Genomic DNA, 12787 nt, shown 5'->3' on the forward strand with positions numbered 1-12787 from the left:
GAACCACCGGTCAGAACGAGGAGTAGCCCGGGAGCTCTGGAGAAAGCAGCTCAGAACTAGTGGAGATGGAAGGCGTCTCCAGGCTAAGCATACAAGGCAGGCTTTTATGATTCCAGTTCAACAGATGAGAAAGCTGAAATTCAGGCACAGCACCATTTAAATGGCAGAAACTGAACTCCAGAACCTCATTCTGTGTCGCAGTGTGAGCTGTCACAGCCATACCGTATTTCTTTTGAATGCTTTTGAATTTATTTGCAGGTTACAGATGTAAAGTGGATGTTTACCTGTCATGTACTATTGTTTGGAACCATCTAAAAAAAACAAGAGGGAATCAGAGATAGTCATTCATTCTTTCTTTCATTCACCAAATATTATTTGAGCATCTACATGCTGGGCAGTGTTGTACATAATGAAGATACAGTAGTGACTGAAACAGACAAGCTTCCTGCCCTCGCACTCTAATATGATGCGACAGACAATAAGATAAATAAGGTAAAATAGATGAAGTTTGTTAGACAGTAGTGGTGGTGAGAAGGAAACACAAAGCAGAGGAGGGTATGAAATGTTGGGCTGAGTGTTGGTGTGGAAATTTTAGTTACAGTGGCCAAGGAGCTGTGGGAAGTGAAGGAGCCACCCGTGCAGATGCTGATCGCAGAGTGTTCCAGACAGAAAGCGGAGCACTGGCGGAGCACTGAGGTGGAGACGCCCCCGGCATGTTAGAGGGACAGCGAGGAGGCCAGTGTGGCTGGAACACCGTGGCCGCAGAGGAAAATGTTAAGAGCTGAAAGCAGAGACATAACTGGGCAGGTTACCTGCAGATGACCTTGTGGGTCATAGTAGGACTTAAACTTGTGACCTTAGGGAGCTGGGTTTCCTTTGGACAGTTTTAAGCAGAGGAGTGTAATCATCTGCTGTGTTTGAACAGCACCGATCTAGCTGCTATGGAATGAGTCGGGGAGGGGCTGAAGCAAAGAGAACAGCCAGGGGGCTTTTGTAGAACTCCAGGCAAGAGATGATTTTGTAGAAAGACCAATAGGCGCCTAGTGGCTCAGTCGTTAAGCATCTGCCTTCGGTTCAGGTCATGATCCCAGGGTCCTGGGATCGAGTTCCGCATCGGGCTCCCTGCTCAGCGGGGAGCCTGCTTCTTCTGCCTCTGCCCCTCCTCCGCTTGTGCTCTCCCTCTCTCTCAAATAAATAAATAAAATCTTAAAAAAAAAGAAAGACCAATAGAATTTTATGAGAACTGAATGTGGGTTGTGAGAGAAGTAGTCAAGGACGACACCGAGGCATTTGTTGAAACTGAAAGAATGAAGCTGTAGTTACCTGAGATGAGGAAGACTACCAGAGCAGAGGTCGGAGGGGGTGGGCTCAGTCCTGGCATGTTAGCTTTGACATACCTGCTGGACATCCCACTAACTGGTGATTGGATAGAGAGATCTGGAGTTAAGAGGTGGTGTGGAGATGCAGATTCAGGAATTATCATTACATAGATTGGTATTACAGAGATGGTATTTAGATGATCAACTAGGGTGAGACAAGATAAGATGAGCTAACTAAGAGGAGGTTTAGATGGGAAAGATAAGAAACTCAAGGATGGAGCCCTGTGGCACTCCCATAGAGGTTCAGGAAATAGAAAGGACACTAGGAAAGTATGGTGTCATGGTAGCCAAATGAAGACAGTAGTTTGAGAGAATAATCCATTTGTGTCAAATGCTGCAAATAGGTTGAGTCAGATGAGGATGAGAACCAACCATTGAAGATCGTGTGGTTTCTCTAATTCTCCCCGGACTTACAGTGGGTTTTCTTGTTCTGATTTTCCCCCAGGTTGTAGCAGATACCAACATAAGCGCCATAGCAACTCAGCTTGAAAACATGTCTACAAGCTACCACCTTGGTTCTCCCGCTGCTGAACACCATCCAGAAGACACAGAGTGAGTATTCGAGATGCACAGTGCCTATTACGTGTGTGGGCAAGGCTCAGCGAGAACTTTCCAGAATCTAGAGTGTGCTTTCTAGAGAAGAAGAGGGATGAAGTACACATTACCTTTCCTCACTCCTAGAGAATCTCCAGGAACGCACCAAGGTTTCCTGATTTCTCACCAGGCTTGGTTCCACGTAGAACTTCCTAAGAGACTACTGTCAAGGGCCTGCACACACACTGCACCTGGTTACTTTGACACGGTTCCTTCTTCCGTAAGAAATCACAGATTCACAGCCCAGGTGCACCCTGCTGTATTATGCAGAGAACTGTGTGTTCTAAGCTAAAATCTTGTTCCAAGATTAAATCTTACCGTTATACTTGCTGGGATTCTTCATTAAAACCCATCATTGCTGTTACAATTGTTCATGAAAGCAGGGTTTCTCACACTGGAATGTGCACATTAAATATCCACGGAGCATATGTAAAATGGCTCATTTCTCTGGCCCCATTCTCAGAGACTCTGATGAGGTGGTCTGCAGTGGATTCCCCAGGGCAGTTTTGCTACCGATCGGCAGAGGATCTGTATTTTCAGAAATGCTGCCTAAAGTTATGCCTCTCCGTACTGCCAGTGCCTGGTCACCAGTAGGTGCTCAGTAAATGCTTGTTGACAGATCTGAATGTTTCATTGGAAAGCGCTGTTGATCACAGACATTTCGAACTTTCTCCCGGTACTTCGCAGCTTAAATGACACCTTTGAGTTTGTTTTTCTTGAGGAAGGAATATTAAACTTAAGCTCGTTTTTACTTTTCTCTCATTATGAAAGTAATAAATGCATGCTATTAAAATATGACAAATACATAAAATTACGATATTTTCAAGTTACAGTGGCCCTGACCCTATTATAGGAAAGTACCTGGTGCACCTTTAGCATCCTTGGATGTCCCTATGGAAGTACAGAGATGCCCTTGTAATCTTGGTTCCTATGCTAGGAACCACAGCTCCTGGCAAGTTGGGAACCATTAGCATAAAAGGATTTATAAATTATTTATAATCCAACCGCTGTTAACATTTGGAGATTCTTTTTTATTAGTCTTCTATATGAAAGTAAATTAAAACGAATTGAAAATGTGAGACAAATGGAGGCAAATTCCATCTGAGGTTGCCAACTGAGGAGTGGAGTTACATTCTCCCCCTCTCCCCGTGAAAACAGGTCTCTCATCACGAAGAAGCACAATTACGAAGGTCTCTAATGATTTGGTGGCTCCCAGGGCCTAGCTCTAAGACAATGACTTCAGACATCTAGATTCCTATTTCAGTATCCTTAGAAACAGGGGGCTGCGTTTGGAAGAGGAACCACGTGTCCAATTCATGTCTGGCCAGTGCGCCATGACTGAGAATACTTACAAGGCCACGAAGTCATGAAATGGGGAGCCTTGTTCATGACATCATTACCGTGTGGCCGTAGGGGATAATTCATCATTATTTCAGCAGATCTTTATTGAGCACCTTCCGAAGGCCAGCTACTGTACAAGTACTGGGCTCTGAGGATTCAAATTTAAAAAACAGGTGAAGGCATTGTCCCAGTCCTCAAGGAATTGCCAGAGAATTGGGAAAACAGGCCCATAAATCCACGTTTGTAAGAGTTGATAAGTATAGGGGAGCCACGTTCCACGAGAAAGATAAATAAGCACAGGGTGCTGTGAAACCGTGGAAGTGGGGAACAACCCTGTTAGGGCGTGTCCTTGGAGACACTACCGCTTCGGCTGAGTTTTAAAAGAATTGGAATAAGCAGGAGTGGCATTGAAAGCAGTTAACGATTTATATGACACGGACGTTCAGCAATTACTATGGATTGCCTGCTCTAAACAACCAGTAAGTACATCGGTGTGAACCAGCTGAAAATCCACCCGAAAATAAGCCGGGCAAAATTGAGGAAGGGGGAGACGGAAGAATATCCTAGTCGGACAGAACAGCGTATGCAAAGGTGGCTTATATCCCAGTTTTGCAGATTTCTCTAAATCCATGAACGGCTGAGTTTGTACCACACAGCTCTGCCCCTCGGACATGCATGCTGCCACAAACCAGGTGCGGCGCCCCATGTGTAAATATGAACCCCCGACGGGGAAGACAGGTGCCGGGATTCTGGGGTTCCTTTAGGTTTTCACCCCTTGGACAAGGGCATTTGGGAATAAGAAATTGGCATTCGCTAAGCTTAAACGACTTGAGCCCACATAGATCATTTAATTCTTAGCCATGTTATTTCTAAGAGAGAAGACTTCCACACTGGACGAAACTTTGAAAATCTAAATTACCCATTTGAAACAGACAGTCTTTATCCATTTTGCTTCTCCTTGGTTTCTCTCTTTTCTCCCGGATTTCACTTCTCACGGACACAGTCATGATCCTGAGTTTGTGACAAGCACAATGCAGACAGCCGGGAACAAAGGTGACAGGTGACAGAGACTTAAGGAGTTCGTAGTCTGGTAGAGGAGAAAGATGACTCAGCAGCACGCCACAGTATAGCGAGTGCATGGTGGACATCTGGCCGCACTGCAGAGGGATACAAAGGAGAAGCGGCTAACTCTCCCAAAGGAAAGCATCACCTTGGAAGGGGGGCTTTGAAGAATGAGTTCCCACCCTGGGTCCCCTAGGGGGAAGTGGTGGGCGAGGTGTATGGGGCTACTTGGGCAGAAAAGGAGCAGCCGTGTGCTGAGCTTGCGGCTGGCGTCCCTATCCTGCACAGAAGCCCACCTGTAGACTGGCGGTCTGCCCCTAAGCTAAGTGAAAGCCCACCTCTCCGTCTGCCCGCACCTTCTTTAAGGATATAAAGACAGTCTCATTCAACTTTAAACAGTAAGTGTCAAGGTTAAAAACTAAGCATATAGAAGGGTGCTGTGACAAGCTCAGCATCATGACTTTATTTTTCATTAAAAAACAGTTTTACGAAAGAGAAACCCCTAAAACATCAAGTCATTAAAGACATATTGCTCATCAGTCCCGCGTGACACGGGAAATGTAAAAGTAAGCTTCTAGGTTGCTCTCTGAGAGTTCGATTTCATAAACTGGCCTTCATAGTTTCGCAGTATGAAAGTCTCTCTCAAATCTGTGTTCTTCCATTAAATTGAAATTCCCTCTCAATATCTATTCTTGAATTAAACAGCGTGCATTGTGTTTTCAGAACACCTCCACCTAAGATTATTACTTTGGAGAAAGGCTCTGAAGGATTGGGGTTTAGTATTGTAGGGGGTTATGGAAGTCCCCATGGAGACCTGCCAATTTATGTCAAGACTATATTTGCAAAGGTATTTTTTTCCTTTTTACTGTACTTTTTTTTTTTTTATTAAACCTAGGTGAGATTTTTTTTTAAGTGCTTTGCCTTGCTTACTTTTAGCTCTACCTGGCTGTGTGCTTATATGCTTATTTCATTTTATCCTTGTGTAGGACATTCCCACACCAGACTAGTGAAAGAGGAGTTCTTTTATAAGAGTGGAGTTACAGGAAGAGTAATTTTCTTTGGACCCTATTACAAAAGTAGATTTTAAAAGAGTGTCTTCTTTCAAGAACACGATATAAGGAGCAGTTCCCCACTCTTTGGAAGCTGGCCTTGGGAGTATTATTCTGGGCTAGAACAGAAGTTTGGCTTTCTCCTTCAAGAAAAGATGACAGCAGAGGGCCGGGGAGCAGAAAGCTCTGTACGGACCTTGGGTCGGTACCGCATTAATGGCTGGCTGTCACCAGTAACCTCAGGATGCTTTAGCTTAAGTTGCTCTCTCTATTCCAGGCCTCTGCTAAGGTACTTGCAGGATCAGGCCACTAAATTAGACCCTGACTGGGTAATAGTGCTTTTCAGGAACTAAACATAGCAGTACATCCTACTTGATACATAGGTCGTGGTATAAATTCCTACCGCTGCCTCTAGATGGCTCTTAGGTAAGGGTTTGTTTTTGTTTTTGTTTTTAGGTTTCTTTATTTAAATAATCTCTACGCCCAATGTGGGGCTTGAACTCACAACCCAGAGATCAAGTCACATGCCCTTCCAACTGAGCCAGCCAGGCGCCCCTTAGATGAGTTATTTTTAACTTTATTGTGATTTTTAAAGTTGAAATTCAATTTTATTATAAATTTTGAAGATCTCTGAAAAGGACTTAGTGTTGATAGTGCAACTTTATTCTTCATTGGTTTTATCGCAGTCACTTGTTTACTCATTGATCCAGTGGCCTCCTACTGCTTTTTCCTAAAGAAATAAAGGTCTTCAAGAGAAGAAATAAGATAGATACTCTTTCTAGAAAGCTATACTATACACTAAATAACAAGTTCACTTTTACCTGTGCAGCTCTTACCACCTGTTAATGGAACCTAACTATGACCTGACATAATCCTTAAGTCATTTGGCATTTCCTTTTGGAACACAGTAGGCAGCTGCAGATTTACCCACCTGTTTCCAATTTGTTAGGGTGCCTATTAAGAAGACCTGTTATTCCCAAACCACACACCTGTTGACCTGGTGATGGGCAAAAGGGGAGAGGAAAGGCAGGTCAGAAACATTCTGGATAGCAGTGCTGCCCCAGTCTGATAATTCCCAAGGTGGTAAGCTACATACAGACCCTCCTTTTCCTAAGACAACAGTAGTTGTGATAATTTTCATTTTTAAATTTGGATATATTTAAATATATATATATGTAACAAAGTAGTTGTGACAATTATTTGGGGGGGGCATTATTATACTTTGCTTTTTACAAAAGCCAGCTATGTAGGTAAGAATAGTGAAAAATACATTCTGCTTCCCTGCCTTTGCCTCCATAAAGCTCTTCCAGAATGTTTGTAATCCCCTGCTCACTTCATAGGTGGATCTGCTGTGTTCAAACAGAGGACTGGTTAGTTTCTCAGGCCTTTTGACCTACAGCCTAGAGTTAGCAGTCACACCAGCTGTACCCATCTAGACAACTCACAGACAGTGGGACCGGGTGCAGGCCCTTCGGTCAGGTCCACAGAACATATAGCTGAGAATGAAATGGTCATGCATGGCTGGTGGGTTTTGAAAAGACACCACCATCAGATCACAGTGGGACAAAGTAGTGGGGATAATGAATGCACGGAAGCTCCCACAGAATCTCTCTTCAAAGGTCCTCATTGAAAGTGCTCACTTAGAAAGCATGTCTGCAAGTGGTAACCTAGGAGGAAATATTGAATATCCTTGATATGTTTTATTTTTTAAGGAATGGGCCTTTGTTTGTAAAGTGAGGAACACCTAAAAATGAAAAGCTCTGAATTAAAAAAAAAAAGTTCTAAAGCCCTAGCTAATAGCCTACTTAGTTCAGTCTCAATAAAAGAATATGCCACTGCAAACATTATCATTAGTTTTAGATAGTTCCATAGTGTTTATTATAATGGTATCTCATTGGATGACTTTTTTTTTTCATTTGTTTGAGTGAACCAGTATATCCAAATTTAAAAGTTTTCTTTAGAGACTCAATAAACCAAAAACTAGCAGAAGAGTTTTTTGGTTTGTTTGTTTTTTGGGTTTTTTTTAATGGTGAAATCCTTCTAAAAATGAATTTTGACACTAAGCTAAACATTTCCTCCATAGGAATTTTGAGGATGTAGGAACTATCGCCATATGTTTTCCATGTTTTTAAACAATGAACATACACTCTTTTTTTAAGTTTACTTAAGTAATCTCTACACCCCAACTTGGGGCTTGAACTCATGACCCCAAGATCAAGAGCCACGTGCTCTTCTGACTGAGCCAGCCAGGCGCCCAGCAACGATCATTTATTCTTAAAAATGTTTGTCTTCTCAAGTTTCTGGATCTCAGATACCCACAGGGTGTGGGTTTTTATGGGACCTTCTTAGTGTCCCTAAGCTTCTTTTAATAATTCTCTTGCTCAACTAAGCTATTAATTTGGCCCATCGAGGTCTTTTTTTCCCCTCCAGAAATAGGAAGCATGACAGGCACTTTGAATGTATAGGATTTTGGGGACTTAATCTGATTAACGGTCTATCAGAACCTTCCATTTCTTTCAGGTGTTTGATTGGAAACTTCAAAGTCAAAGCCAGCTTTAGGTCTCAGTCTTTTCAGCAATCAGATTTTACCATAAGCCAACAAGAAATTGGCTTACAATGACTGCAGCAATCCTGAGCATTTAGGGAACAGCTTTTCAGAGACTGTGAAATCTGAAAACATGAGCTCAATCACCATGAGAGTTTATTTTATCACACTACCACCATTATTGAGTAAATACCATGTGCCATACACTCACTCCTTAGAATAGGCCAACAGGTAGGTAGTAGATGCCTATTTTACAGTATTAGGGAAGGCTGAGTGACAAATCGGGGACACAGCAAGTCGGTAAAGCCATATTTATGAACTAGATGGAGGTCTGTCTGTGAATCATTTATTTCTTCCTTCCTTTGCTTAGTCTACAAATGCCACACTGATCAAGCAGGAGAGGTCAGTAGTAATGACCGAGTAAACACAGCAATACCTTCAAAAATATACAGATTCCAGAAAGTTGAAAAGTCACCCTTTTTTGCATTACTGAAAATGAAAACTTAAAAAACTGGATATGCTTTTCAAAAAAAGTACACAAATATCTGAGGTTTCCTAAAGTCCTTAGATCTTAGCATGTAACATTTAATAAAATCAAGTTAGCCAAGTAATTCTGATTTTATCCACAAGCTGTTTAATCTTGTCTGTGTTGCAGTTAACATACTTTCTTAAAAGAAAAAAAAGATTTGAATGAAGTTACAAGTTTTTTAATTTTGGTATTAGCCCCCAGTACAGACCTGGTTTTGAATATTCTTTATTATACCTTAATACCAGAATTCCACCCTTTTCACAGTTTTGAAATTCTAGATAATTCACCCATCACCTGAGGACCTTCATACTGCAGGTAGACACAGGTCTCTGGAGCATTAGTGCCTCTCAGTTTGGCTCCTGCCTGAGTCCATCAGGACTGTGGGCCTCGATTATTTTCCCTAGCACTTCAACATCATTTAGGGGACTCTCCCGGCACTAATTTCTCAAGGGATTTTCACAGTTACCCCAACAAAAGGAGAAAGCCTCCTACAAATCATTGCCTAGGTTATTTTCTTTCCTTACTCATCCAAAATATTTCTAGTAATATCACGGTATTTTTAGATAACTTGGTTTTAGAATTTTAAAAAGCCCGTTTCACTTGCTTTGTGCCATTTTGAGCAGCCATGCATGACTGAGTATATAATGAAAGTAATTCAGAATCCTAAATGATGAAAGATAAATGAAGTTGAAGCTTTTGAATGTGATACTGCAAAATTTTAGAGATGTTACACTTTGTGTATTTTATGTAAATGTTTATGTAAAACAACTGTATTGAGATACAACACACATACAGTACAATTCACTCCATTTTAGAGGCTGCATTTATTTTTTTAAGTTTATTTATTTAATCTTTACACCCAACATGGGGTTCAGAATTCTTGACCCCAAGATCAAGAGTTGCATGATCTACCAACTGAGTCAGCTAGGTGCCCGAGGCTACACTTATTTTTGACAGATCACCTCAGTGCTAATATCTTCATAATGCAATGGGAACCCTATGTAATGATGTTACTGGCAATAAGACTAACACCAGATTCAGTTCTGCCTTTGTCAGTGTCTATGTATTCGTGAATATGACATTCAAATTCCATTCCATACTGAATATTGAAATAAGGTCCTACTTGTATTAAAAGAAATGTGGGGCGCCTGGGTGGCTCAGTTGGTTAAGCGACTGCCTTCGGCTCAGGTCATGATCCTGGAGTCCCTGGATCGAGTTCCGCATCGGGCTCCCTGCTCGGCAGGGAGTCTGCTTCTCCCTCTGACCCTCCCCCCTCTCATGTGCTCTCTCTCATTCTCTCTCTCTCAAATAAATAAATAAAATCTTTAAAAAAAAAAAAAAGAAATGTGAATGTCAGTACATGTCTACTAGTATGTTACCTAAGCAGTGCATAATTATGGTTACTATTCAATCATTATTCAAGTAACACATCCTACATTCGTAATTTTCCTGGTTGAAAAACATTACCTAGAAATCACTTTTAACTGGTAGCTTTTAAAGTTACTCTTTTCATAAGCACACGATAATATCAATATTATTTGTGAACTGCTTGGTCCTGAATTAAACTGGAATGTCTCTTTTTTGTAGGGAGCAGCTGCAGATGATGGCCAGTTGAAGCGAGGCGATCAGATTTTAGCTGTCAATGGCGAGACGCTGGAAGGTGTTACTCATGAGCAAGCTGTGGCCATTCTAAAACGCCAGAAAGGGACTGTAATCTTAACTGTGCTGTCGTGAGCCCCGGGTCCTAATCACAAGATAGATGTTGTAGAGTATCCATAGGAAGATGAAACTCTGAGAGAGGATGAAAAGCAGCCTCCACTAGAATCCACCTTCATTTACCTCCTCACCCTCTTTGCTCAGGAGAGGCGGCTAGATTTCACGTGAATTGTCCAAATCAACCTTCAGCCTCTTGGTGAGGTGAATTTCTAAACCTAGAACGAGTCTTACCTGATTTGCATCTCACATCCATGTTTAGCCACTAGTAGTAACTGGTTCTGATTCTATTTGCTGCAACCGAAGTTAACCACCTCTCATTCCTGTGCCCTTCTCTGCCCATCCCTCCTCGCTAAGAGGCTTACAGCAAGCTCACATGTCCTCTGATGAACAGAAACAAATGTTAAGCAACTTGTCATCTCACTCATGATTTACTTATGCTAATTCTCTTCAGGTATGCCAGAAAACATTAATAGTGTAATTAACTTACCATTGATCCCCATGATGAAACACCCAAGTCTCCTATGGGAAATTATTGTGCTCTTTTCTGCACAACTTAGAGTCAGATATGTCTCAAATTTGTTTCTCTGGATAGATCTTTATAAGCTAGTCATTGGTGATTATGATGAGTCCATTTGCAGACTGTAATCTGAAAATTCTGGATGGCTTTCTAGTTGTTTTCTTGGCTACATAAACGTATACCACTGAGCAAATGCACCTTGTTCTCCACAGGAACAATTAGCATCCATGTTCTGAATTCTAACCGTGCTAACTCATGTTCAAGTCCAGGAAGTTCAGCTGGAGTTAATGGCATCTCAGTAGGCAGGCATCATTGCCTCCCCTTCAGTCTTCAGACAAGCAGGTAGAAGCCCCAGAACCAGTCTGCAGAGATCAGTAAGTTTTCCCTCAAGTCAGATGAGGTCTGGGTGGCCTTGGGCTTGTGCAAAGTGGAGTGACAAATTTGAGCATCCTTCCCCTTGGCTCCCTACTGGTCAAGCTAGCAGCACAAACTGTAGGAACATAGGGATGGAGCAGCATGCTTGGCCACCAAGTGACTGTGGAAATGAACTCAGCCTAAGAATCAGTGAGGGGGCTACTTGACTAATGTTTCCTGATCCTCAGGAAGCCCCTCATTTGCTAAAGTTTTACATGCTAAGAAAGCAACGGCAGCAGAAAATACAAAAATACCTTTAAAGTTGAATAGAGGCATTCTTATTTAGGTATTAGCAGGAGGTGGGGGGGGGTGGGGAGATGCTTATCAGTGAATGTTATAGGTTCTTCTGTAAAAAATGTACCATGAAAGATGAGGACCAGGATCAGTAATAGAAGTAGTTTAGTATCTTTGAACTAAAACACAATGCTGCAAATGGTTCACAGTCGTTAACAAAATGGAATGGGCTCTGATTTTAAAATGTTATTTAATAATTACAGATTTTAATTGAGAATTACCTTTGAGTAGAAGTAATCACAAAGTGCATTAACTCTTGTCAGAATATTTTGTGGTTATTCCAAAGTATAGAGTGCCTAAATTTTATGTTGAATAATGTGTTTCATGACTGGTATTAAGTTTTCTGAAGTGACATATGGCTTTTGGAATTTCTAACATACCCAAGACGTGCAATGTTGTTAGAACCTTATCTTTCAGTGCATGAGAAGCTATCAACCTCAGAAGTTCTATGCTAATTGTACCTGCGAGAACACCTGAGGCAGCCAAGAAGAAATGAAGCCCAAATAAAACTTGAAAATGCACCTTAAAAAAAGTGTGTGTGTCTGTGCACACGCATGTGTATACACACACACACATAAGACTTCAGATATTTTGAAATGTGATTCTGCTTGATTGTGATGGAATGGCCATTAAATACACATTTGAAATACTACATTGCTGTTGTGTCCCATACACATTATCCTCTTAGGTCATGCCACTATAAGTCTACTGCTAAGGAGGGGCGCCTGGGTGGCTCAGTCGTTAAGCATCTGCCTTCGGCTCAGGTCATGATCCCAGGGTCCTGGGATCGAGTCCCAGTTGGGCTCCCTGCTTGGTGGGAAGCCTGCTTCTTCCTCTCCCGGTCCCCCTGCTTGTGTTCCTGCTCTCACTATCTCTCTCTATGTCAAATAAATAAATAAAATCTTAAAAAAAGAAAAAGTCCACTGCTAAGGGAATTGTGCTTTATACTTCTTGCTGCAGTAAATGGACCAAAATTCTCATCACTGGTTCTGTCTCTGCTGCATGACTACTAAATAATTGCCTGGCCAAAAATGCTTTCTTGCACCAGAACTTACCAGCTTAGAAGACACGAAGATGGGAATTTGTGAAAAGAGCACTGGTCTCATAGCCACATGTATTGTTTTGGCCTCATCATTTGGGAAATCTAAGTGTTGTGATTGGAGGCAGCGTGAGAAGGAAGTAAATCAGGAAAAAACTGCCGGGTGTCTGTGTAAGATGTTTCCAAAGATTCTAAGTAAGTGTTGTTGCCTAAAGAGCAAATGGAATCTTATTATATATTCTTATTATATATAAAAGAATATATATATATATTCTTATTATATATATTTATATAAAATATATATATTA

General features: G+C 41.6%; 1 protein-coding gene across 1 annotated transcript in view; it reads left to right on the forward strand.

The window, feature by feature from the left end:
* The window catches only part of PATJ (PATJ crumbs cell polarity complex component), a 350706-nt gene extending 338633 nt beyond the window's left edge, over positions 1 to 12073 (forward strand). Inside the window, exons 42-44 of the mRNA XM_044914529.1 lie at positions 1825 to 1931; positions 5100 to 5223; positions 10087 to 12073. Coding sequence (XP_044770464.1) covers positions 1825 to 1931; positions 5100 to 5223; positions 10087 to 10233 — 378 coding nt within the window. The 3' untranslated portion in view covers positions 10234 to 12073. The remainder of the gene's footprint in view (positions 1 to 1824; positions 1932 to 5099; positions 5224 to 10086) is intronic.
* Positions 12074 to 12787: the final 714 nt, after the last annotated feature.

This window comes from Neomonachus schauinslandi, chromosome 4 (genome assembly GCF_002201575.2).
Source record: "Neomonachus schauinslandi chromosome 4, ASM220157v2, whole genome shotgun sequence".
In the NCBI taxonomy this organism is placed as follows: Eukaryota; Metazoa; Chordata; class Mammalia; order Carnivora; family Phocidae; genus Neomonachus; species Neomonachus schauinslandi.